The sequence below is a fragment of the Sorex fumeus genome, unplaced genomic scaffold, assembly GCF_029834395.1.
Source record: "Sorex fumeus unplaced genomic scaffold, SorFum_2.1 ptg000029l, whole genome shotgun sequence".
NCBI classification, from domain to species: Eukaryota; Metazoa; Chordata; class Mammalia; order Eulipotyphla; family Soricidae; genus Sorex; species Sorex fumeus.
In genome coordinates, this window is record NW_026606086.1 from 5,570,640 (window position 1) to 5,597,579 (window position 26,940).

General features: G+C 57.7%; 1 protein-coding gene across 1 annotated transcript in view; it reads right to left on the reverse strand.

The window, feature by feature from the left end:
- Positions 1-6,760: 6,760 nt before the first annotated feature.
- HERC1 (HECT and RLD domain containing E3 ubiquitin protein ligase family member 1) overlaps positions 6,761-26,940 on the reverse strand; it is a 161,069-nt gene continuing 140,889 nt past the window's right edge. Inside the window, exons 64-77 of the mRNA XM_056115813.1 lie at positions 25,758-25,939; positions 24,843-24,998; positions 23,802-23,924; positions 22,428-22,530; positions 21,229-21,398; positions 19,134-19,272; positions 16,293-16,462; positions 15,145-15,314; positions 14,519-14,684; positions 13,796-13,872; positions 12,389-12,641; positions 11,842-11,994; positions 8,777-9,082; positions 6,761-7,357 (exon numbers count right to left, since the gene is read on the reverse strand). Of these exons, the coding sequence (XP_055971788.1) occupies positions 7,172-7,357; positions 8,777-9,082; positions 11,842-11,994; positions 12,389-12,641; positions 13,796-13,872; positions 14,519-14,684; positions 15,145-15,314; positions 16,293-16,462; positions 19,134-19,272; positions 21,229-21,398; positions 22,428-22,530; positions 23,802-23,924; positions 24,843-24,998; positions 25,758-25,939 (2,354 nt within the window). The 3' untranslated portion in view covers positions 6,761-7,171. The remainder of the gene's footprint in view (positions 7,358-8,776; positions 9,083-11,841; positions 11,995-12,388; positions 12,642-13,795; positions 13,873-14,518; positions 14,685-15,144; positions 15,315-16,292; positions 16,463-19,133; positions 19,273-21,228; positions 21,399-22,427; positions 22,531-23,801; positions 23,925-24,842; positions 24,999-25,757; positions 25,940-26,940) is intronic.

Consider the following 26,940-nt stretch of genomic DNA (forward strand, 5'->3'; position numbering starts at 1 on the left):
GTTCTTTTGTGTTTCTCTGGGCTTTCCCTCATATCATGACGTTTCTGGTATGTATGTGAGTGAAAAAGCTAAGATTTAGCCTTGCCACGAGTGACTTGGAGTCCTCGGAACGAGAAAAATTTCTCTTAAGTCCTCCCACTGACTGGTGAGAGAAGGTCTGTGGCAACACAAGATCTTGCACCATGGTGGATACACCTTTGCATTCCTGGTACTCTTGACAAACAGAACAGAATTAAGGCAGCCCGGTAGCCTGATCCTGGTTAGGTGTTAGCTGTCACCTGCGCAGCCCTGCTCAACAGCTGTTTGCAAAGCCAAGCCTCTCCGTCAGTGGGCCGGTGTAAATGAGTCCATGCAGAAATGTTTGACCCTCTCCAGCCGCCGTCTTCCTGGGCGCGCATGTGTCCTCCACTGCAACAATAGTTTCTTAAGCCCTGGGGAAGCTCAGGAGCACAGTGTGTTCTACAGTTGAGCATGGGTTGTGGTCATGATTGGAGACACAGGAAGGCCCCCGCAGAGGGGGTGGCTGAGTGGCTGTGGCCCGCTACTCCGTGCTGATCGTGCTGCAATGTCAGATCTGACCCATTACACAGGTTACCACGCATCTTTCCGGCATCAACCAGCTGAACGGAACTCTGTCTGTTAAAACTCTGGTCTCGCTTTCCTTTTGACTATTATTTCTCAGCACCTTCCAGGGGTGCCAAGTGACTGATGGACATCCCTCAAACCTGGGGTCCTGTCATTCAGTAAGTAACAAGTTCCTCCCGCATTCTCCTGGCCTGGGTCTGTCCTGTACAGGGCCTGGGGTAGAGGGACTTGTGGCAGCAGATGTCCCTGGAACGCTCCCCAGCCCCCAGCATTCTCTCTTCTTTCAGTGGTGGATCTCGGGTTTGCTTGCCACCTTCGGAGCTAGTTTGCACCGCAAGGAACATTCTGGGAGCTCGGATCCAAGAATACTGATTTTTCCTTTAAGTCAAACAGGTCAGGACCATGTCAAGTATTGTTTCATGCTCCGCTCCCAAGCAGAAAACGAGACCCAGGCTGTGGCTGCACCCTGAACAGGACGGAACATCTGTTCCCATCAGTATAAAACTGAAGACAGCGTCATCCGCCTTGAGTGACTGAGCACCTGCAGGTCTTGCCGAACCCTCCGTCTGGGCGACTGTTGGTCTATGCAGCTGCAGCCCGGAGCCCCCTGCACTCGGGCTGGGAGGGAAGCATGTGTGAGAGCCCTGGCAGAGAGACCCCTCTATTGCATGCACACCACATGGGTCCTCCCAGCATTTGGGGACACTTCGTGCAGCTCACCTGGAGGTGCAAGCAAGGGGCCAGGCTCTAATTTTGCCCAGCTGGGATCATGCCGTTCCAGAAGGGCTCTCATGGTCACTGGATCATGGCCAGCACTGACGCCGCTGCTGGCCACCTCTCCAGTGAGGAGCACATTCGGGAGTGCGCCAGAGCTGCTTCCAGCACACTGCTCGGAGGCGGCTTCTGGAATGCTGGGGACTCTGGTGCCAAGGATGGAACCGGGCCTCCCGCTTGCAGAGCACACAGTTCAGCCTCTTGAGCTCTCCAGACCCTGCTCTGCCATCCAAGACACTCACGGTTCTACCTAGTTCTAGCATCAGATCTCAGGAAAGGACCAACTTGGAAGGAAATGGGGAGAGAAAGGAGAGAAAAGGAGATTCTGTTAGACCCATCTGCAGTGCTTCAGTGTATTTCGGGCAGAGAAGAGCAGCTGGAGTCCAGAGGCTTTTGGCTATCCCTTGTGATACTGTTTTTGGCCATGTCCTGCAGTGCTCAAGGGCTGCTCCTAGCTTGGTGCTTGAGGCTTAGTGTCAGGGACCAAATCCAGGGCGGCTCCTTTCAAAGTGCATTCTCCAGCCCTCTGATACGCCTCTGCCCTTTCAGCTGGAATCAGGCACGAGTAGCTTGAAACAGCACCAGCTACCCTTTTCCTTGAGATACCTCTTTCGTTAAGCTGTTTCTTGGGTTATGTCATTTTTAAGAAAAGTCAGTAGTGGGGCTGGAGAGATAGCACAGCGGGTAGGGCGTTTGCCTTGCACGCGGCCGACCCAGGTTCGATTCCCAGCATCCCATATGGTCCCCTGAGCACCGCCAGGAGTAACTCCTGAGTGCAGAGCCAGGAGTAACCCCTGTGCATCGCCAGGTGTGACCCAAAAAGCCAAAAAAAAAAAAAAAAGAAAAGTCAGTAGTTTTTGGCAATAGTCAGGAGACAGAGCCACGGGCTTCTCAAAGAAAGGAGATGGGCTGCTTGCATGGTAGCTGCTGTTGCTGCTCTGATTGGAAGGGCGAAGCTGCTCCATGCCTGACCGAGTCTTAGTTCCAAGAGGAAGTCCAGCAGTTTATTTTGTGTTAGTCTCATAACTGGAAAATACTCCATGCTTTCATGTGTCAGACAGGAAAAGGACTGAACGTGACCAAGGGTAGTGCTCAGTGCTTCACCCCCCCTCCCCCACACACACACCCCTCCTCGGACTGCATGGGTGTACAGCACAGCCTCAGCTGTGGGCATCCAACAAGCCAGGCCACCTGTACATGTGCAGGCCGTGGGTGTTTCTCAGCCAGACCTAGTGGCTGGATGGAGCTGGGCCTGTACACAGTTTTAGGAGTCACAAGCTGAGAATATTCAGTGTAGAAGCGAGAACTAAACACCTGATGGTGGGTAGGTGTTTAGTTCTGGTTGAACTGAATCCAAGAGGGGGTGTGGCAACTTCACCTTGCTTTGGGCAGCTGAGCCCGCACGTGCTGACGTCGCCGTCTGGGGAGGGCAGCGCAGAGTATGCGGGGCCGGCAGGAGGAACGGGGAGAAAACCGGACCTGCGAGCTTCAAACCACACGCTAGAAAGATAAGCCACTTGCGATAAGTCTGTCATGAAACGAGTGAGGGTAAAAATAGAGGCAGGAGGCCAAGGTCCCTCTGTGAGTGAAGAGCAGTAGGATGTTTCAGCCCAGCCTGGAAACCATCACGACTGACCAAGAATAACAGCACAAAGAGGGCAGCGTTCTCGAGAGGCCTCATCACGTGGTGAGCCTCAACCTTTCTGGACGGCCGGCTGCTTCCTACGGGGAGAAAACAAACAGGATTTGATATACTAGGACTCTCCCAGAGGGTCTAAGGGACCTGGCCAGTCACTCTGAATGAGGATGGTGTTGGGGAAATGCGCTCTGCTGAGCACCATTGTCTGCTAAAAGGGAAAAAAAAATCCACTTTAAGGACTTAAAACTTTAACTTAAATTAGGCTGCTGCTTCACCAGGATTTAAAATCCCTCTGGACGGAAGCTGGACCACAGAGAGGTGCCCTGGGCCTGGGTCCTGGCTCCCCACTCCTTGGAGCTCCAGCTTGATGTTAGTCAGAAGAAACTCCGTTCCTCAGCCATATATGTCCAGCAGCCCAGGCTGGGAAGCAGCGGGAGTCAGGCCAGCGCTCTGGGCTGTGGCTCTGTTTGGGAGGCCATTGCTATGGGCACCACGCACCTCGCCCAGCTCAGCCCAGCGCCTGTTGCACCCCTGCTTCCTGGACAAGGACAGCAGGGGGAATCTGGCCAAGACCTGCCCCCAGCTCTGGCCCCACGTGCACTCAGTTCACTAGCAGAGCTCCAGGGCAGTTTCCTTCCGAGCCCCGAGCTGCGCAGCCTCTGCTGGCGTTCAGGACTCGTGCACGTGTGCAGCATTAAGGACTGGCTCAAACACTCTGTAGAGAGGCATCAGGCCTGGTCAGCAACTTCCTCCTCCTGGTGGGCGACAGGTAGGCTGCCTGCCTCATTCCACGGGAGGTGGTAGAGGTGGGGAAGAGCCCCCCAAGCCTCACCTGAAGTCCCAAGCAGAGCCTCCAAGCCTGTCCACCAGGAAGAAGGGACCTGGTGTAGCAGGCTCCAGGGCTGCGGCTGTAGGAAGCTGAGCTTCAGCCGTCACTGTCCTCTGGGCAGCGGGCCTCACTGATGGCCCTTACCTGACAGGTGTGTCCAGCTCCTTCCCGTCCTCCTAGGCAGGGGGGGAACACCTGCCTCCCTTCACCCCCGCTGCGGTCTGCCTCAAGCTGAAGGGACGCTTGCTTCTTTGTGGGGAGGCAAATGCATAGGTGTCTGGTGCCCAGTGCTGGGACCCGTCACTGGCTCTGCCCTGGCCTGGGGTGCTGGGGACCACAGAGATAGTCCCCAGGGAGCCCCAGTGCCAGGGCAGGGCCAGGCTGCTGGAGCCGGACTCCCCTAATTCCTGCCCATGGCCCCTGCTGGGTTAAGTGGAGCATAATTTTCCAAATAAAGCCGCCCGGAGGCCATATGACCTGCCTGTCTTCAGACTCAGACTACAGCAGATACAGGATTCTGGTCATCACTGACTGTCACGTCTTTGGCATAGCAGGCCCTCCGAATCCCTGCATCCATCTGCCTACCCCACCCTGGGCTTACCGCTGGGCTCAGAGCTGCCCCTTGTCACAGGCCCTAATGACACCCTGGTTCCAAACCGGGCTAAGCCAGCGTGCACAGGAGTGAGCCGTCTAAAGCTGGCCGGCGAGTGGCAGCAGAGTGAGAAGCAGCAGCTGGACTTGGGGTTGTGGCCTCTTGGTTAGGCCGAGGGGTCAGCGTGGAGGGGGTGTGCGTGGCGCAGAAAGGCGCATCCTATAGCCTGAGAACAGGCTGTGATCGCTGAAGCCCGGTGCAGCCTGGTGCAGCAGGGGCCCCCGCTGTCCGTAAGGGCAGGGAGGCGCTGGCCGGGCCTGCTGGAAGCTCACTGACCACTGGGGCGCGGCCCAGTTGTGCTGTGCTGCAAATGGGCAAGTCACTGGCCACTGCAGGCAGCACGGATGGAGGCCAGAGCCTCATCGTCACACTGTCCCGTGGGTGGGAAACCGTCACAGGATGAGGCCTGGGCTCCTGGGAGAGGGTCGCGGGCTCAGTGTGCGGTGGCGGCGCCCCCTCCTCGGCATGCTGTGGCCGCCCTGGGGTAGCCGGGCCCAGGCTCCGAGTCAGGCCCACGGGGGCGCCGTCACGCCGCAGAGGCGACCCCCAGGCAGGCGGGGCTCCGGGGCGGCCCGAGGGGGCGTGGGCAGAGCGGCAGGTGGGCAGCCCCGAGCGGGGAGTCCGGGCTCGCGGCTCTGCCAGGGCCGCCCCTCTCCCCCCCACCCCCGCCCGCGCCCCGTCCCGCAGGTGTCCGGGCCTGGTGGCCATCCCGCTGTCGGGCCGCCTGCCGCGCCTGCGCGCCCCCGCCCCGCCGCGCGCCCCCGCCCGCCCGCGCATGCGCACTCGCGCCGCCGCGTTCCCGACCTGCCGGCCCCCGCGGCGGCCGTGAGCCCGGAACAGCCCCTGCGCCGCGTCCCGGGTGGCCCGGCGGGTCCCGCGGGGCCGCTGTCCCGGGCTGCGCCGGCGCGTCCGGAGGGCGTGGGGGTCCGCCCGTCCCCCGGAGTCCAGGACGGGCCCGAGGAGCCCCGAAAAAGTGGGGGTGACCGCGGGCGCACGCGGGGCTCCGCTTTCAGGGTCCGCCCCGGGCGGCCCTCGCGGCCTCCCCGCCCCCTCCCCACCGCCCGTTCGCCTCCGTCCCGCCCCGCCCCTTCCTGCCCCTCCCACAACCCCCTCCCCGCCCCGGCCAGCCCAGCGCCCCCGCTGCCGGGGGAGCCCCAGACGGGATGGGGTGAAGAGGAGCCTCCAGGGCAGCAGCGGGTGAGGGGCTCCGGGGGTCCTCTGCAGGTGTCACCCAGACTGGCTCGTGTGAGACCGAGGGGGAGGCGCGGGCAGCACCAGGCAGTGTCCAGCCAGCAGGGGCAGGTCTGAGAAAGACGGGGCGGGGGGGCGCCCGCGGGGTGCCCGGAGATGGTCTGGTGACCCCAGTGCGGGGCGCATTCCCCTTTACCATGGTCCAGAGCCGCGGTTCCTGCAGGGGGTGTCCAGGTGCCCAGCAGCGCTGCGACCCGGGAGTGGCCCTGGTGCCTGTTCCTGCCATTTCCGCAGCGCTGAGCTAAAGCCCAGCCCGGGCAGCAGGGGGGACCCCGGACACTCAACCCCTGCCCCAGCCTCGCCACACGCACCCGGGACTCTGCCCTCACCGTCTCCCACGAACCCCAGTTCTGACCCTGGGCTGGTGGGTTAGCTGGGAGCCTCTGCCCCAGGGCGGACTGCCCCTCGAACCCCAGCACCCGTTCTGTCCTCCTCAGGGCACCGTCAGGCCCCAGCAGACACTTCTTCCGAAGCGCTGCCTTGGCCGAGGGACAGCCAGTGCTGGACACTGAGCAAGCCAAGGCCCACGCAGGATTCTCTGGGCCGGAGCTGGGCTTGCTTCTGGCCCTGTTTCAACAGGGTCTTTACCTTCCTGCACAGCTGCTCCTTGGGCTCATGACCTGCCCCTGGCACTGGCTGGCTCCCCGGCTCCCTATTCCTCCACAGCAATCCTCCCCCCCAGCTCCATACACGCCCTGCCACGGCAGGGACCGCCAGGGCATGCCCCTCACCCAGAGTGACCCCAGCCCCGCCCTGTCTGATGCCACCCTCCAAGGCCCACTCCTGATGCTGTGACCACCTGTCCTGCTGGGCCCTGGGGCCTGCATCACATTTCAGCCGGTTGCAGAACCCACGGAAACAGGGCTTTCCCGCCTAGGACTGTAGTGCCCTGGGCCCTGCTCTGTCAGCTCCATGCAGAGCCGCTGTCTGGCGAGGGCAGACCTGTGACAGGCCGGGAAGCTTGGAGCGTGTGAGGCCGGCCCGGAGCCATGGGAAGCCCCACTGGAGGCGAGGAAAGCGCTTCATGTGAGGGTTCCTGAATCAGCTTTATTTCTCTGCGTAAGGAACCCTGCACAGGCAATTCAAATTAAACCAAAATAAATATATGAATATTCATGTAAAACTGTCCTTCTAATGAACAATTATACACAATGTACAATTCCATGTTCACTGAGTGGGTTTACAAAAATGTACCATTCCCAACTTAAAATGCACCAAAATGGCTCCATGCAAACTTATCAAAAGTGACCGAAAGTATGGGAGGGTAAACCTGACTGAGCACTTTGTTTTTTGTACAATCACAGAAAAATAAAAACATCTAATTTCTTTGTTACATTTAGAGGAACTAGGTGTGGCCACTGTTTGTAATACCGGTTTATGTCCTAAGCATCTACGTAGTCACCATGAACGTGTCCGACATCGCCGGGCGTCCGTCGGAGGGTCAGTAGTCAGTGTCGGAGCCCTCGGCGTTGTCCACGTTCCTCGAGAGCATGTAGTTGTCCATGTCGATGGAACGGCAGTTATTGATGGCGTAGCGCAGGCGCTCGGCCAGGAGCAGCTGGCTGGAGTAGGGGGGCAGTCGCAGCTGGAAGAAGCAGGTCTGGGAGGTGGGCAGGCTGTCGTAGGGCTGCGGAGAGAGCAGGGCGTCACGGCAGAAACGGGCTGGCGGGGGCTGCAGCGCCTGCCTTGCCCGGCCTCAGCGGGCTGCTTCCTCTCCTGCCGCTTCCCAGCTCAGCCCCCGGTGAGATGAGCACAGACCCACCTGCCCGGGCCCCTCCCCGAAAGGGAAGAGACGCCATGTGGGCGACGCCAGGAACTCCCCTGGGCCCGAGTGTGAGCCCTCGGGCTGGACGCAGGCCCTGGACCCAGAAGGGCACCCTGGTGACCCAGCAGGGCTGCAGGGTTGGGGAAGGCGGAGCGCACCCTCGGGCCACACCTGCGCATTTGCCGGGGGCAGCAGGGCTGGGGGTCCTGGCACTTAGAGATGGCCCAGAACTGTGGCAGGCCTGCGAGGATACACGCGGGAGCAGACAAAGCCCGCACAAGGCACCTCACGGGGCTCTGGACAGACAGTGGCAGGGGTTCTGCTAGAAGGCAGCTGCCACCCATTCTCTCCTCCTCACTGCACTGCTCCAGATTCCTGACACTGAGTCTCTGGTGGGCACGGTGGGCATGATGGGCAGGGCGGGCAGGCTCCACAAGGGTGCAAAATACAGAGCCTCGGAGCTCAGTGCTGGGCCCAAGGTGCGGGACAAGCACACGGATACAGCTGGACCAAGTCTTAGGTGCTCTCGGGAGCAGTTTTCAAGGATGGGCACTGGCTGGACACTGGGAGAGGCTGTCCAGAACCATGAAGCAGGGAAACAGCCTAGGCAGGAACAGGGTCTGTCTGGGGACACGCCAGCTGGGGTGGGCAGTGGGTATTTGTCCCCTGGATGCCTTGAGCGACCATGTGTGATGGACTGAGGGCAGCACCTCGCACCCGGGCCCTACCTGGGCCCAGAGCCACTTCCTGAGCACTCGCCTCCGTTAACATTAGCCTGGGCCTGTGTTAGCCCAGGTGAAGCAGAGACAAGAGTGGGTGCTCAGCCACAGAGCTCTCTCGGGCCGAGTGTTGTGCTCTCATGAACAAGAGGAGGCAGCACACAGTGTGCAAGTGCACTCACGGAGGGACACGGGGACACAGCACTGTGACTGGGTGATGCCCATACCCACTGGCTCTCTTCTGAAGGGAACTCATGTTTCCGGATAAGTTTTCTCTAGATCTTTGTGTTTAAAATCTGGAAATTTGGGCCGGAGTAATAGTACATCAGGCAGGGCACTTGCTTGGCATGCAGCAAGCCCAGGTTTGATCCCGAACATCCCCTATGATCCTGAGTACACCCCAGGAAAAAGCCCTGAACACAGAGCCAGGAGGAGGCCCTGCACCCTGCCAGGGGTGCCCCCAACAAAACAGACAAATCTGGCAACTTCAGCATCCAGCAAGGGCTGGCAGGTGACTTGGGAGCGGGGTACGGTTGCCACAGGGCAAGGCAGGGTCACTCACCCGGTCCACCTTCATGATCTGGAACCTCTGCGAAATGTCCGCAGTGTTGGCCGGCAGGCGGGATCTCCCGGACACGAACCTCATGAAGAGCACGCGCTCCTCGTTGGAGAACTCCTCCAGCGTCTGCCAGAACCACTGGACCAGCTGGTGCTGCTCGTCCACCTCCCGGTAGCGCACCACCTTCTTCAGCACCTCCACGGAGATCTCGGGCATCCCGCACACCATCTGCTCCAGCTGCTTGGCCGTCAGCAGGGACAGCAGCGGCACGGGCACGATCCAGGACATGCCTTCTCGGACCGCGGCCACCTGCGCAGGGCAGACGGGGTCACTGGGGCCCGCACACGGACACACACATGGACACTCACACAGTACGCACACGGGCATGCACACGGACACGCACATGGGCACGCACATGGACACGCACACGGAAAATCTCTGGATTCTCCAGCTCCCCTGCGAGCCAGCACGGGAGCCCTAGGGGTCCGTCAGTGCAGACACCCTGTCTCTGAGCTGCTGCATTCAGAAGCCTCTCCCAGGGGTCTTCAGTCTTCTCACAGCGGGGCAACCCCTGGAGGAAATGTCCCACTCCCACTTCCTCATCATTTACAAACACATCCATTTTGTAAACATCATCTCTGCTCATTGTGAAACAATCGGGGAAAAGAAGCAAGCGAGGATGGAAGTCCTGCGGGGCAGCTGGACGACAGAACCCCTCAGGGGCTCTCCTGACTGACTCGGGGCTCTGGGCACTCTGACACAGGTGACGACGGGAAGATGCATGTGGCGGCCACCGCTCGGGTCCTGCTGCCTCAGCACAGGCCAATGACAGGGCAGGACAGAAACCAGCAGGGTCATTTAGGAAAACACCCCAATGTCCAACTCGGAGTGGGTCGCGAAGTGGGGGTGGGCAGACAGACAGGAAGACTCTGCAGCGCCAAGGACGAGCAAGATCGTGCGACTCAGCGTAGGAGGTCTCACGCTGAGCGGTCGGCCAGAGGAAAGGAACAGACAACAACCTCTCACATGCGAGGGAGCGACAAAGCACCAAAGGCAACACAAGGGGAGACCTGACCCACATGACTCAGCTGACGGGGTGGGGTGCCGAGAGGGAGTATGTTGGGGGTCCACTGGGGATGGTGTGGTGGCAGAATTATATGCATGGGAGACCATCACTAACTGAATTAAAGACCACAGAATCTCAATCCAGAATAAATGTTAAAAAGAAAGAAAATTGTCCCTACATGTACATTTAGAGCTTGTTTGGAGGTTCTAGCAGGGGAACGCAGCTACTCGTATACCCTCGACCGAAGACCGGTCCGGCTCTATTCGGGGAAGGCCGTCCTCTTCGACCGAGCACGTAGCTTCAGGAGGGACGCACATGGAGCGGTGAGGGAGGAAGGGGACACCCGCCTAGCCAGCCAGATCAGCCGAATCAACCCTGGTGATCAATGGGGTGACAGATGTCGCAGCCAGATCACCCTCACATCATGGGCTGGAGCAATAGCACAGCGGTAGGGTGTTTGCCTTGCACGCAGCCAACATGGCCGACCCGAGTTCGATTCCTCCGCCCCTCTCGGAGAGCCTGGCAAGCTACCGAGAGTATCTCGCCTGCATGGCAGAGCCTGGCAAACTCCCCGTGACGTATTCGATATGCCAAACACAGTAACAACAAAGTCTCCAATGGAGACATTACTGGGCCCGCTCGAGCAAATCAACGAACAAGGGGAGGGCCTTTACCTTTACCTTTACCTTTATGTACATTTAGAAATGTACATTGCTAAACCACAGATTATCTGCATTGCAGATTCCACTTGCAGGGCTGGCACTGCTCAGGGTTCACTTCAGAAACAGCTCATCTTTGACGGAAACCCAAACCAACCCGAGGGCCTGCGAGGACTATGCTGGGGGTGTGGCCGGCATGAACCTGGGCTGGCAGGGGGGTCATGTCCAGGGACGGCCAAAGGAAGGCCGGAGCCACAGTCTGCAACAAGCTGGTGTACACAGACGGGCAGGAACCCATGCTGTCTGGGGCGACTGCGGCTGCAGGTGGGCTGTCTGCCTTGGGATGAGACAACTGGGGTCACTAAGGGAAGGATGGAGGGTTCCTGGGGGTGGGGCGGGGCGGGGCAGGGCAGTGGTGCCTGGTGAGCCTGCTGGGGGTCTGGCTCTGCTGAGGCGCCTACTGCATCTCCCTGGGTCGAGGCTTCGGCCGAACGGCGACTTTCCCTACAGACCACCAGAGCACACACACTGCAGTCCACTGCTGATGAGGGTTAGGCATACTCTGACTGGGACACACGCTGTTATGGCTGTGGAGTGTGCGCTGCCGCCAGGGCTCATGCTCTGGTCACAATTCCTCACTGGACGAGACACAAAGTCTGAGAAGTGACCAGGAATGAAGGTGCCGAATCATATGCTGCCAATTACCAAAGGGCCTCTGAGCGGAGAGTAAGCTTGAAACCATCGCAGGGGCCTACAAACAGGCTGGAGCATGTGAGACAAACTCGAGTCTGAACAGACTGATCCTACAGTCACTCACACCCTCGTCGCTGAGCAGTGTGTGTGTGTGGGGGGGGGGGGGGCAGCGGAGGAGAAGCAGGAGCAAAGAGCAAAGGCATCCACCGGTGCTCACAGTGAAGTCTCCTCCCTCCTCGGGCGGCACCAAGAAAGCACAGAGAGCACCCGAGAGGCTCCGCAGTGAGAGGCGGCCCTGCAGCTCGTCTGTGGAGGAGACCCCTCAATGGGCTTGAGGGACTGGGGAGGGCGGAAGCGACACGAGCAGCCTAAGGCACTGGTTCTCATGGGCCCGACCAGCTGCTGGAGGAGGGACAGCAGCAGGGACAATGGCAGAGGGGAGACAGCCGTGCTGAGTGGTCCGAGCTGAGACCGTGGCCTCAGGCTTTCCCGGGACCCATCCATCACTGGCCCCAGGCCTTGAGTAAGGCAAACAGATAAGGCCCGAGGAGGCTCTCGGAATGCCTGAAGTACGGATGTGGACTCATCACTTGTCCCCCGCGGGAACAGCCGCCCGTGCCCACATGTGCCCCCCCGGTACACCCCCTCACCTGCCGGTCCATCTCATGGAGCCGATACTCAATGGCTCGCTCCACGTACTCTTTCCTGTTGGAAAATGTGAGCGGGATGCTATTTCCACCAGCGATTATGGGAACCATTTTGCCGTCAGCGCTCTGGCCAACAAAAGAATCAAGAGGAATCATCTAGCAAAAGAAGGAGAGTTTTCATTAAGTGGTGGAAATGGCGACAGAAAGCAAATTACACATATGTACAGCACACGGGTAAGATCCTGACTTCCTGTTAACTGCTGTGGGGTGACACTCAGCAGTGCCGAGGGCCAGGGACGCGATGTCCACGTGGCTGTGGGATGGACGCTGAGTCTCTCCGGCACACAGTGCTGCCACGCTCAGCCACCCCAGGCGTCCTCTGAGCTCTGGCTGCCCGGCGGGGAGACCAGATTCCCAGCCAGAGAGTAGAGGCGGGGGCCTGGGCCACCATGGCCTGCTGGGGACACAGCCTGGGCCGGCCAAGGCGGGCACGGGAGCGCCGCAGTTTCCCGCCGGGAAGCCTGGCCAGCCGCCGCAGGTCACAACTTGCCTCATGGAAATTCTCCTCGGTGATGCCGCTGTCTTCAATGTGAAGAATGCTGCCGAGTGTCTGCACATAGAGCAGGTCCACCTCCTCTAGGTCCTCCAGGGCCAGCGGGACGCAGCACAGCTGCTTCCACACCAGCGGGGCCAGGTGCAGGTCCAGGGGCTTCTTGGTCCGAATGGCCACCCCCATGAGTATCCCCAGGAACTTAAACTGCATTAAGTGTTCATCGAGGCAGGCAGAGGGGTTGAAGAGGAACCTGCAGAGTGAAAGGCAATACTTCAAGCAAAACCGCACTCCTCTCTGTCGGAGATTTACAAGCCAGCAGCTCCGGCTGGGTCCAGGTGCCCAGCCCGGCTGTGGCTAGCTGCAGGTGGCCGAGGACCTCAGGGGAGTGCAATGGAGTGCCAGTGTTTCAGCCATTCGAACCAGTCTCCAGGAACGGCAGCCCCGCCCGGGCTGGGCCAGGGCGCGGATGGCGCAGGCCAACCCTGCTGGCCTCAGAGCACTATGAAGGAGCATAGGAACGCTCTGTGATTCCTTAGGGTACCTGACCCAGGATGTCTCGTTCCCTAAAGGAAATTCTCCAATCAAGTTGATGACACAAGATCAAAATTTCAAAAAAATGTAAATATGAAAAAAAAAGGGGCTAGCGTGATAGCACAGTGGGTAGGGCATTTGCCTTGCACACAGCCGACCTGCCTGACCCGAGTTCAATTCCTCCGCCTTCGATTTCTCTGCCCTGCCCCTCTCGGAGAGTCCTGCAAGCTACCAAGAGAATCTCGTCCACGCGGTAAAGCCTGGCAAGCTCGATATGCCAAACACAGTAACAACAAGTCTCACAAAGTTACTGTAGGGCCCGCTCGAGCAAATCGATGAACAACGGGAGGACAGTGACAGTGACAGTGATGGAAAAAAGCGTAATTGCAGATGCAAGATGCTATGACTTGACTTTCTCTGACAGAGAAAATTACTGAGGGGACGTGGGGCACTAAGGAGCACAAAGGATGTCAGCTTCATGGTTAGGCATGAGTCTCCCAGACTCTCAGTTACAACGGACTTGGTCCCAGTATAGATACGGAACAGATAAGGGGCTGGACCCGTAGGACAGTGGGTGGGTAGCCAGAGGACGCTGCCTGCATGCGACTGGCCTGAGTCTGATCCCTGGCCCCCGGACCACCACCATGAGCGATCCCTGAGCGCCACCAGGAGTGGCCCCAAAACAAAAACAAAAACAAAAGCAAAAAAAAAGAAAGAAGTGTTCTGGTTTCTTTATCTGATGAAGGGAATATTAACAGTTCTGATTCCTCAGGGTCACAGCAAGGATCCCAAGGGATAATTCGTGTCAAGCTCTGAGGAAACCTCAATAAATCTGCCGTCACCGCCTCTGCCACCGCCAACCGATGGCCTTACCTGTCCCTATTGTAGCCCACTTCCGCAGTGGCATTAGGAGACGGTATAAGAAGGTCGACAATGCCAGTTTCAAGTTCCTGTAGGAAAAGGAAAATTTTTTTTGAGAAATGATAATTCATATAGAGAAGAAAAAGATCGGATTGAAAATATTCTGAGGAATTTATGGTTCCAATATAAAATTAAATGAGGAGTTCCCTCACTCGCAAAATATTTTACAGAACAAAAATGGAGATGAAAGAGCCAGCCCAAGGCCAGAAGCTGGAGCGTGCATGAGCACAGTGTGGAGGTCAGGGAGATGCAGTGGGAGGGCGCCTCTGGCTCCTTCAGTCCTGGGAATTCCCAGGAGAACCCTGTGGTGCGGCGGAGCAGGCAGGGTCAGGCTGGCCTGACACGGATGCCCTGCACAGCTTCAGCTGGGAGCTGAGGCTTGCTCTGACTTCCCGGGGTCTCGTGACAGCACCAGGGTAAGTGGCAGCCCGTGGGCAGCCTGTTCGCCTGTTACTGAAGCGCAGATCACCGTGTCCTCGGCCAGATTACAGAGCGGCAGATGGGGAGGCGGGGGATGCTAGCCGCTGGACACAGCTCAGTACAGAATCTTCACGGCACCACACGAGCCCTGCCTAGGCCACCTGCTGACAGAGCGACTGGCTGACAAGGCCCATGGAGAAGGCGCGCAAACGGGGAGTGGCCCCCACCCTCGGAGGGGACGCTGCACACACAGACCTGGCACATCTCTGTGATCGTGTCATCGAACACGCCGCCAGCGTCGTCAGCGCCTTCTCCCACCAGCTTCACCTTCCAGGCCCGGGAAGGCAGGCGGAGGTCGGACGCATTCAGTTTAACAACTTGCCTCGCGATCTGGACAAAGATGGGCTTACATTTACGGCCCCTTTGAGAGAAAGGAAAGACAGTGAAACCTGATTCGAGTTCCTTTTCCCTTTCCAGAATTCCCAGAGGTCCTGCGAAGGTATCATCTATCAGTGAATGAAGAGGCCAATTCTGACAGGCCCACGTAATGGTGCTGACGTAAGGACAGCTCAGCGGCCCAGGGTGATCATGCTGACGTAAGGCCTGTTCCTTTCCTCTTCACAGAGGAAACCATGAGGGGGACAAGACTCCCAGAGATTAGTCAGTGACAACATTGGCAACGGCAGCCAAAGAGATAGTCGAGCGGGCAGACACCTGCCTTGCATGCGGCCAAGCCAGGCTTACTCCTCAGTCCCATTTGATCCTAAAACCGCGAGGAGTGACTCCTGAGCACCAAGGCAGGAGTACCCTCTGAGCACCATGGGCATAGCTCAAGAACAAACACCAGCGAGTCAGGGCTACACACACACGTGTCAGCTGACCTGGTCGATATCCTCTTCACAGTGATCTGAGGCCCGTAGTTTTTCCCCTGGACCATGGTCTTCCCAATGGAGCGTACCATGGGGAGGGTGTAGACTCTCGGGGCTAGCAAAGGCCGCAGCTGCCCCTGGACAATGCCCCACGTTCCGGCGTTATAGTGAGAGGTGCTGTTCTGTAACAGAGAGAAGTTCGTGGAGGTGGTTTTGTCTAGGCACGCAAAGGAACACCACATCGTACTTTCAAAATGTACTTTTTTTTTTTCTGAAATGCACTTTGCAAAACTTAAAACCTTGGTATTAGTAACTGTTATTTCCCCCCTTTTTATTATTTTTAATTTTTTGAAAAATACAGAAAAGGAAACACATGGATACAGACATGAAAATGTCCCGGATCTCGGTGCACCTTGCCGCGTCTCTAAGTGTGCAGGCATTCTTTCCTGGCACTACCGAGATGACACCAAAACCTGCTGGTGTTTCTCACTCGTCTTCACCAGAGTGCTTTCCCCTCATGAATGCCCTGAAGACACTTGGTGCCCTGCCACGGCATCCTGCTTCCCGGCAGATTCTGACAGTGGTTTGTCAGGCCCATGAGTGGCTGCTCCTGGTTATCCACAGGGCCCACCCCATGGCTGACTCACTCTCCACAGGCAGGACCATCCTGCTTCCCGCTAATACCACTGACAGATGGGTAGGCAGGTCAGCCAGTCTCCCTCCGGAGAACCCCAAATGCTCATTCGTGAGTAAAGGAAGAAGTTTCCTAAGTCTAGGGCTCATTAAAACAACTTTGCAACGACACCCGCTTTCTGTGCTTGAATTTCAGAATTCCTTGTGAAATGCACGCTCACCCACTCCTGCCTTTTTAGGCTTTAAACGACCCAAACAGTCTCTGGTCCACACAGGACTCAGCGACAGGCCGTCCTAGTGCAGAGGCGGGACACTAGCCCAGAGCGGCAGTGACAAGGGGAAAGAACTGCTGGCTTTTGTTTCATTCGGGGCCACAGCCAGTGGTGCTTTGGGCTACTCGTGGCTCTGCGCTCAGGGATCACTCCTGGCGGGCCCGGGGGAACACATGGGGTGCTGGGCTTCGATCCCGGGCTGCCAAGTGCGAGGCGAGCGCCCTCCCGCGTCTCTCGTGCACGGCAGGCTCTTACCTGGCTGTTGGGGCTGAGGTTGAGCAGCCGCCAGGACGAGTACATGAGGTCGGAGAAGTGGTAGAGCAGGCGCAGGCGGGTCCGGGCCGTGCGGATGCTCAGCTCCCGCAGCGCCCCGTACTGCGGGGGCACAGCGTCGGGCAGGCCCAGCTGCAGGGGCACCGAGACGCCTGCATGAGAGGAGCAACCCGTCAGGGACCCTGCCGGCCACGGCGCACACAAGGGCCCCGGCTGAGAGTCCCTGAAACCTCAAGCCGGCGCCTGGGACAGACACTTGGCACACGCGTATCGAACCTCCACTGACTGACTCATTGTTACTGCTCTCATGTAGCTATTCCAAACTGTACACGTTTTGTGACTCGGCGTGGAAACGTCCCTCCTTTATCTTCCATCTAATTATGAGACCTAAGCAGTCCCTTTATAAAAAACAAAAACAAAATCTTAAATTATTTTGTTTTTCCTCTGGCGGGGGGGAGGGGAGCTCTTTCTTACTCTGTGCCCAGGAGCGACCCCTGGAGGTATCTGGTGAACCGCAAGGGGTGGCGGGAATCAAACAGGAGATGCCCCTGCCTTGGCTCTGCTCTCTCTGGCCTCCACCTTCTCTTCCTTAAAAGGGGTCCAACTCGGGGGTGCTGGGGGAGGAGGGCCTACAGGATGCCCGGGGCAGCTCAGATAGATCAGGAATGTTGGGGGTCGAATGTGGAGCCACATGCTGGTCAGACGCCCCCCAAGCCCCCAGTTCCTCCTATCAGACCAAAACGACATCACCGTCATAACAGCACAGGGTTGGGCTGGGCTACGTGGGCACTTCTGGGAAAAGCACGCTCAACAGAGTGACGCCATGAGGTATGGTCACTAGATATCTGACCAGAAAGGCCAGGGACAGTGAGAGGGCCGAGGGAGGACTCTGGGGAAGGAATGACAGTGCCATGGTACAAAGGAACACAAACATGGTGGCCAACTGATTCCGTTTCCTGAAAACACGTGCACGGAAGGCTTTACCTGTTCTTAGAGGGGCTTTACCACTATCAACACCGAAAGAAAGGCTGCCTTCCCTTGAGCTCTGTGAGCCCGGCACTCTCCCGGAGCTGCACGGGAGCTGGTGTGGCAGGCCTCTTGCTGCTGGGACCCCAAGCACCAGCTTCAGTCTGGCCTCACTGCGGGCGTGTCCAGGTCTGAGCCTTCGCCCCGCACCCTCTGGACAGGAAGTGCGATTCTCTGGAAGCAGGACAGACTTGGGGCGGCTGGTACTGTGGGCAGCACGGATCATTCTGGGTTTGGGTTTGCTGTTTTTCTGTGGGGGAGTCCTTGGGGTGTTCTCATGCCCGGCTCACAGCCTGGAGATCCCACTCAGAGACTCAGCCAACAGTGCCTGAAGACTTGGTGCAACTTGGGGGCCACCCCTGGCAGTCTTGGGGAAGGGCGGGGAACAGGCTGGCCACATGCACAATCTGAGCCTTAACGTTACCCCAGCCGGAGTCTGGGTACTGCAACCATTTCCTGCTTGTCTGGAACCTGCTAGAGCCCTACTTCGCTCTTTCAGTGTATCTACAAGAAACAAAAAGCAACTCCGAGGGTCCAGGGACACTACAGTGGACAGGATGTTATGCTGCACGTTGCTCACCTGGGTTCGATTCCCGGCTCCCTATGCAGTCCTGAACCCCGCCAGGCGTGATCCCTGAGCACAGAGCCGGGAGTGAGTCCTGAGCATTGCTGGGTGTGGCCCATAAACCAAACCAACCCAACCCAAATAACCCTCCAGGGTGCCTTTTCCAAGAACCAGTGACCAGTAAAGACCAAAAAAGGGAGAGAATGGGGAGCTTTCAGAAGGTTTCCTTAGAATACCAGAGAGTAAGTGAAAAAAGGGCTTAAACACCTGGCAGAGGTCAGCCCCAACAGGAAGAAAGGTGTAAGGATGATAAGTGGCACACGGAGGCGATGGGTGATTTGTGAGGGCAGAGACAGACCCAATCAGAGTAGACACAGTCAGGTACACATTACACAAACACGCGTTTTCTTTAAAATATTTTTGTAGGTGCATAAAAATTTCACCATAAATTAAAAACAAACAACAAGGCAGCAGGGCCCAGTGCCTGAGCTGCAGTGGCATGAAGGGTCACGGACGCACAGACATCACGGCACAGACTACCGTGGGCCATGATGGCATGTGGGTGGAGGGGTGGGGGCAGGGATTTGACATCTGAGCATTTCATCTTTATTGTCAGCCTCAGATACTAGCAAGCTCGAGAGAGGGCTGGAGAGGCAGCTGAGAGGTGGCACTCAGGTCTGCATGAAGCTGAGTCCCAGCATCACTGTGGGGGATTTTGCTGGCCCCAGCACTGCTGGAAGTGGGTCCTACCAAAGGGATGAAAAGGAAAAAGGAACCTCAGAAAGGTCAGAAGTTTCCGATACTCCTCCGCTTTGGCCGCTGCCTTCAAAATAGTCACTTTTGGTGGAAGTCACACCCAGCAGAGCTTGGGGCATCCTCCCAGCTCTGCGGCCCTGGTGATGCCGGTAGAACCACCCCGAGTGACGGGCTGAACCGGGTTGGCTGTGTGCCAGGCAAGCGCCTGAGCCACTGTCCTACTGCTCTGGCCCCCCAAATAGTAACCTTTTGCTTGGCAAGTGTTTCCTCTTTTGGGAGGTGCAGACGGGTGTTGACGGAGAGCCAAGCTGCACAGAGCCTCTGCCTGATGCAGAGGGGGATCCTGCTGCCTGATGCCAGGCACGGTGGGACCCCGGGGGCAGCCAGCACAGCTGGGGCTGCGGGAGAACCACCCACTGGGGGCTATGGGAGACCCCCTAGAGTTGACCCCCGGGAGCACGGCTCCTGCCACCCACCTGGGGCTCTGGGCGGCACGGGCGGGGCAGTCCACGCAGCACTGTGGCAGCGGCCAGCTGAGATCTGGCGGATGTTCTTCCCCTGGAGTACTGTAACCAGGGTTGGCTCTCGAACATGGTTGGTGTGACCCAGGCCAAGCTGCAAACCAATCACAAATGAACAGACTTGATCAGAAACAGCAGAGATGAAATCTGTCTTAGATGACAAGACGTCCAAGCAAAAATCCCAATTGAGACAGACTCTAACTCTCTCTTAGGGCCCTCACACCGCAGACGCGGCCCATACCTTTCTGCAACAGTCATTCCAATCTACGGAATGAGTCTCAGAAGCTGAGTCAGGCTGTGGACTCCCCCTCCGGCATGGAGATTCACAGTGGAATTCTCACAGTCTGCCTCAGTTACAGAGCTAGCGCAGAAGGCGGGGTGCATCTCTGCATGTGGGGGTCCAACTCTGACCCCGGGACTACACAGCTCCCGGAATACCCGGGTAAAGGGCCGGCACTGCCGGGAATGGCCCCGACTCTCCTGACCGACTCTCCTGATACCAAAGTACCAGGGGGCTGAGAGGGTCAGAGGGAGAACCGACCCCAGCACCAGGTGGTCCTGAGCACGGCCAGGCACAGCCCCGCTGCCCCAATCCTGCAGGGCTGAGCAGAGACGCCGGCTGGGCTGCCCGGGCATCCCGGGACCCAGGCTCCTGAGCAGCACATGGAGCCGCTCCAAGGCCCCCACACACAACGGCCTGCAAGCCACCAACGTACACTGACGCCTGGGCTTGGACACGGCCAGCCCGTGTGCAAGGAGTCTCACCCCCAGACTCCTGTCCGAGGATCAGAGAGGGGGGCTTGACATCTGAGAGGCCCCAACAGCGAGAGACAAGGCGGTGCCAAGGGCCGACAGTCTCCTCAGCACCAGCTCTATGCTGGAGAATGTGACGTTCCTGTGTGTTAGCAGTTTCCTCATTGCAGCAAGCTGAGGCAGAGCCAGAGAGCACTGAGGGCTGAACAAGGCTTCAAGAGCACCGAGGGCCAAGCACGGGCTGGGAACACTAAGCCAAGCAAGACTCTGGGAGCACGGAGAGCTGAGCACGGGTTTTGAGAGCAATGAGGGCCAAGTAGTGCTGAGTACTGAGGGCGGAGCACAGACTCTGAGAGCATTGAGGACCAAGTGCCAGTCCCCAAAACACGGAGGGCCGAGCATGGGCTGAGGGCACTGAGGGCTGAGCAGTGCTGAGTACTGAGAGCCAAGTACCAGCTCTGAGAGCACTGATGACTGAGTACTGGCTCCAAGACCACTGAGTGCCTAGTACCAGCTCCGAGTTCACTGGTGACTGAGTACTGACTCCAAGTCCACTGAGGGCCAAGCACAGCTCTGAGAGCACTGAGGGCGAGCACGGGCTCTGAGTACTAAGCACAGGCCCTGAAGGCAGAGGCTCAGGTTCCACCCCGCTGACCCCAGGGGCAGCCACTGACCTCAGGCTGGACAGAGTCCCCGGAGCACCACCGGGCCACTCAAAAGACAAGAGCCTGGCTGAAATGTCACACAAGCATTACCAAAGCCTACATATACTAACATCACGGCCACCATGCAGAGTCTCACTCCAAGCGCCCACCATGAGACTCAGCCCGCCCACCTCACCCGAGCCCTGCCTCACTGGGAACCGTCCATCAGCTGTGCATTAAACTCTGGTATACAGAGTGTACCTGGCGGGGGGCTGGAGTGATAGCACTGCAGGGAGGGCATTTACCTTACACTTGGCCAACTCAGGTTCGGTCCCTGGCCCCCCATAAAGCCCCCCAAGCACTGTCAGGAGAAATTCCTGAGTGCAGCGTCAGGAGTAACCCCTGAGCATTGCCGGGTGTGACCCCAAAAGCAAAAATAACAACAACAACAACAACAAAACCCTGAAACAACAGCAAAAAAACCACCAAGCAAACCCCTACGTAACTGGCCATCTTCAAGAGAGGCAGAACCGTTAGTCCCAAGGCAAAGAGATGGGTTCAGGGCCTTGGGCGGAAAATGTGAGTCTAGCTATCCCGCTTCCCAACGAGGACTGCTGACTCCCATTTACCGCAGCATGAGGGTCAGAACTCACCTGCCCTTCGGAGTTGCTGCCCCAGGCGTACACGTCTCCGCTGGATGCCAGGGCAAGGGTATGCTCGGCGCCAACCGCCACGTCCTCAATGACCACTCCGGACAGCACCGGGATCTGCTGGGGGCGGTTGTGGTTGCGCGCTCGTCCCTCCGGCAAGCCTATCAAGCGGTCTGGAAGAGTGAGGCAGAGGCGGGTGGGTGACATGCGGCCGCGCAGTGTCCTGACAGCACCTTCACACCTGTGGGCCACGGCAATGGCGCCAGTTCACTGTGGGATGTGGTTCCTCTCAACCTCAGTCTCCTTATTCACAAAGGTAATGAAACTGAGCCAAACTATAGTTTATTTCAGGTCAGGAGGCACCTCTGTCACCCTCAGAGTTGAGAGAACTGGCCCAGTTACAAGCTCTTGAGATGTGGGAACAAACATCACCGCACCTAGATGGTCTTCACCTATCCACGCAGCCCCTGCTGAGGCCCGCTGGCTGGCCTGTCCTCTGAAGCTGTGTGTGGCTACCCCAAGCCCTGCAGCAAAACCCCCGGGTACCAGTGACCCAGTGACCAAGGCAGCTTCCTGCTGCCTCTCCCGCTCCTCTCAGGGACCCGCCCCTCTGCCCTGCAGTCTGCACTCTCCCAGGGCCTAGCAGAAGCCTGCCTTTCTGCATCTCCACAACCAACCCCTTGGAGTCGCGGGTTCAAATCCCGACGACTCCAGACATGCCTCGAGTCTGCGCCTCCAACCCAGCACAGCTGCAGCCAAGCTCCTACTGTGTCTGCCTAGGCCGGCAAGAGGTGCCTTCCAGGCTGGAAACCACAGACACTCCCGGCAGAGTTGGTCGCTTCCTCTCCGTCACATCAGTATCACGTGTCAAGAAGACACCTACACTGCCATGGGCACGGCCTCCCGAATGCTCTGCATTCCCAAGACTGAGCCTTTACGGTTCTGCAGGGCCACAGACCAGGCCACGGGTGGACAGGAGAGGCGGCTGCAGGCAGCTCCAGGGGAGGCTGATGGGCTTCCCCTTCCCCACTCTCTCCGGCAAAGACATGGTGGAGAAGCCAACACACAGCTAAGTGGTGAGGTCCTACTGCCGACACACCACCCCGAACAGAAGTAAGGACTCTTGGAGGGAGCACTTTCTACAGAGCCTGAAGGTGGAGTTCTGTGCACACAGAACAAGTGACAGCCCCGGAAACACGTACCTTGCCCAAAGGTGTACACGTGACCGTCTCTGGTCAGCGCCACAGAAAACTGAGTCCCGCACGCGACTTTCTTAATTCCAATTCCACAAAGGACATCGATTTTCTACAAAATAAAAGTACAAGGCACATGCTTGGAAAAGGGGGAAAGAAAATCCTTGAATTTGCTGATTAGCGAGTAGAATGCAGGAGCTGCTCTGAGGGAAATGGCAACAGAGCCTCACCTGTCCTGGCAAACCCACATCCCTGAATGGGGTTCCTGCACTGCCTGGTTTCCTGCCCGAGCGGGGGAGGGGTGCAAGGCAGGAGCACGTGGGGTCTCACATGAGAAGGAAAAAGGAGCCTGAAGGAGACCATCGGACGGTGAGCAAAGCTGTGGGTCACCCCACCCAGAGGCTCTCTGCCTGAAGAGGCACAGTAACTGCTCGGCACAGCCCCAGAGAGAACGTCCTGGCATCTGGCATGCCTAGCTGAGTCCTCACCAACGTCTTGGGTTATCAAGACAGCACCTGACAGCAAACCCAAAATGCATGGAGTTCAGTAAGCTGTACTGCTCGTTAAACCCATCAAGGAGACTCACGGGAGACAACCACACTGGGGGGTCTGCAGAGCAAGAACTGTCTAAGAGCTTCTCATTTACTCTTATACATCTGGTTTCCATTCCTACCATTTTTTTTAAAAGAAGCATATTTTTATAATTCAGTGGTAAAAATAAGATAAAGGGCAGCTGGACACAGAGGGATACAAAAAATGACCCATGTTCCCCTGTTAGATATCTGATCATTTCCCCCCTTAGGCACCCTGTACAGGTATCTGTGCCCGTTCTCCATTAGACATCCCGTACAGATATCTGTGGTCATTTCTCTGTGTCTCCCACTAGATGTCCTGGACAGATATCTGTGATCATTTCTCCATCTGGGAGGTTCAGGGTATGAGAACAGAGGCTGCCCTCATGGCATTTTTACACTCAGGTTAGCTACTAAGTTAAGATCTACAATGTCAAACAAGAGCAAGTAACAGGAGCTTCTCTGTAGGGGAGGCAGGGCCCACCCTTGTGGGTGCTGGGCATCAGGGAATACCTGAGGGCCGTGCCCTGACAGCTGCCCCCCCCTTCCCTCCCCAAAGCCTTTCAACTTCATTACAATTGACAAAAATGCAAAAGAGAAACTTTGTTCTCCACTGAAAAGAGTGACACACTGAAAACTTTTCTGACTCTGAAGATTCAGGACAGCACCGGGCTGCAGAGCGAGCCTGGGGACGGGCACCGGCTCTGCCTATGTGTTCAGCGTGGAACCCCAGCACTGACTGGCATGAGGAGCAGCAGCCCTGGGCACCACAGGGCGAGACCCAAGGCAAGTGGCCGCAAAGAGCACTGACCTGAGGTGAAGACTTGGCGGTCGAGTTCCCCAGGCCCAGCTTCCCGTAGTCGCCGTCTCCGAAGGCCCACACAATGGAGCCGTCGGCCGACACCGCCAGCGTGTGGTTCAAGCCACAGGCCACCTGCACAGAGCAGACACTCAGTGCGGCACAGCACACTCTAAACACAGACACTTAGCGCGGCACGCTCGAACCCACAGACACTCAGCACAGCACAGCACTCTAACATGCTCTCTGAGCAGGAAAATCCTGGCCCTGTCCCCACAGACTTTTTGTTGGCCTCATGGCCTTCAACACGTTAACAAAAATGTTCCCCAAAGAAATAATTTTTAAAAAGTGTCAAAAAACAAAAACAAGAACTTTCTAAGAGTGTGCAAAGGACCGCGGGGTGTGTGGTGTGGAGGGGTAGCAGGGATGGAAACCATCCCTCGCCCAGCAACAGTCTCGGGGCTGGACAGAGAAGCCAGCACGATCCCGCGCTCTCTCCCTCCGACAGTCCTGCATGCAGGGCGGCTGCTGACTCATGACAGCCTGTGCCAAACCCTGTCAGCACTTCCACACCCTCAACCTTCATCAGCTTGCTGGACATCCTGTTGTTCATCTATGCCTCGAGCAGGCCCCAGTAACCCCAGTAACATCTCCTTTGTCCTAGCCCTGAGATTTTAAAAAGTGCCACATTCGAGGCTCTTTCAGGGTCAGGAGAATGAGGCCCATCATTGTTACTGGTTTTTGGCATACTGAATACACCATGGGGAGTTTGCCAGACTCTGCCGTGTGGGCAGGACACTTCTGGTAATCTGCCAGCTCTCCAGAGCAACAACTAGCTAATAAAATGTCGGACAAAAACATTTAAATGGATTTTAACAGTGAAATTTCACACTGGGAAAAAAAATCATGAAAAATAAACTCAACGTGATGCGAAGTATGACTGACTGGTGACTGTCTTCCTGAAAGCAATCGGTGACACACAGGGGACATGCCGGCATGAACTGGACAGTGGCCAAGTGAGCACAAGCCGGACAGTGCCACAACACTCCTTGCCTGTCCGATCTGATGCCCCTCCAGCGCGGTCACTCTCTCCGGGAGCTTCTTGTTTGAGGTGTTCCCAAGGCCCAGGCGGCCGTAGTCCCCGTTCCCAAAGGTGAAGAGCTTGCCGTCCGAGGTCACCACTGCAGAGTGCTTGAACCCGCAGGACATCTAGGGGACATCAGAGAGAGAGACGCTTTCAGAGAAGGGGGCGCTCTGAAAGGAAAGTGCAGGAACAAACCTCGCACTGACCGGAAGTGCTCTCCCTCTGCCCGAGGCTCTGAACCCCCTTCTGGCCCCAGGGCGAGGAAACACAGCTGCTCTGAAGAGTGGCCTGCAGCTCAGCACAGCCAACCCACCCTTTCCCAGTGCCCCTCCCTGCCCAGTCCCCCTGGCGCCCTCCTGCGACCTCTTTGGAAAACCTTGGGGGCCCCCAAGCGTCACATGGTGCCCAGCCTAGAAATGTTGGGTTTCGGCTAGGGAAGGAAATGAGGCAGGACATTCTTGGGAAACGCAGGTGCTGTGACTACATTATTAGATCACTGAGAATTTCGTAAGTGCATATACGTCCAGCCTTTCTGATGATAGTCTGTTTAAAAGCAAAGTTTCTTCTACCATCAGGGTATCAAGAGGTGGGGCTGAGAGAACACGATGGTTCTGGCTCTGCCTTGAGCCCAGCCTGGAACCCGGCTGGCCTAAGGCCGGCCCCAAAGCCCCACCAGCTGTGATCCCAGGTACAGAGCCAGTCGAAAGTCCTGAGCACGCCAGGTGTGGGGCAAAGCAGAAACACAGAGAATTATACGGCAGGAACTACAGGCCACAGTAGTTTTGGCAAGGACCTGGAGCAATCTGCCCCAGGGAGACAGAAATCGCTGCCCAGCACGCAGGCGCATCAGCGCCCATCACCGCGTGGCTTCAGGAGACGCTGACCTGCACCACCTCCTCCCCCTGCAGGGCCTCAATCTGCCGGGGCCGCCGCTGCCGGTCGCTGTTGCCGTGGCCCAGCTTCCCGTAGTCACCATCGCCCCAGCTGAAGACCTCCCCGCTCTCGGTCAGGGCCATGGAGTGCCCGTCAGAGCCGCAGGAAGTCACCAGCTGCGTCACCACAAACCCTGGAACAGAGCAGAAACCCGAGTCACTGAGCGCTCACTTGGGGGCAGAAACACGCAGAGCACAAACACGCTCAGTCATCACGGGCCAGCTGGCAGGCCCTGGACGCTGAGGACACTCTGTGCTGATGGGGGGACGGAGAGAGCCACACAGTCTGAGACCTCCTGAAAATGGTGGACATCTCTGTTTCATTCTCACACACCGGTTTAGCAGGCTGTTAAAACCCAGGAAACTGAGTCACAAGAGGTTGGAGGGGCCTTGGCCAGGCCCCAGAAGGACCACCAAAGGGCCAGTAAGAGTCTTCCTGACCCACATATTCAGACCTGAGAGCTCAGAGTAGCCGTTGCTGAGCTGACTGCTCCATACTGGGGTCCTGGGCTCAGTGCTCCCTGTCCTGTGGGTCCTAGGCTCAGTGCTCCCTGTCCTGTGGGTTCCTGGCTCAGTGCTCCCCATCCCATGGGTCCCAGGCTCAGTGCTCCCTGTACTGTGAGTCCCGGGCTCAGTGATCCCCCATACTGTGAATCTGGGCTCGGTACTCCCTGTACTGTGAATCTGAGCTCAGTACTCCCTAGTACTGTGGGTCTCGGGCTCAGTGTTCCCTGTCCCGTGGGTTCCGGGCTCAGTATTCCCTGTCCTGTGGGTGCTTGGCTCAATGCTCCCTGTTCCGTGGGTCCCAGGCTCAGTGCTCTCTGTCCTGTGAGTCCTGGGCTCAATGCTCCCTGTCCTGTGAGTCCCGGGCTCAATGCTCCCTATACTGAGAATCCCGGGCTCAATGCTCCCCCGTACTGTGTGTCCCAGGCTCAGTGCTCCCTCATACTGTGAATCTGGGCTCACTGCTCCCTAGTACTGTGGGTCCCGGGCTCAGTGCTCCCTGTTCCGTGGGTCCCGGGCTCAATGTTCCCTGTCCTGTGAGCTCAGTGCTCCCTGTCCTGTGAGTCCTGGGCTCAGTGCTCCCCCATACTGTGGGTCCCAGGCTCAATGCTCCCCCGAACTGTGAATCTGG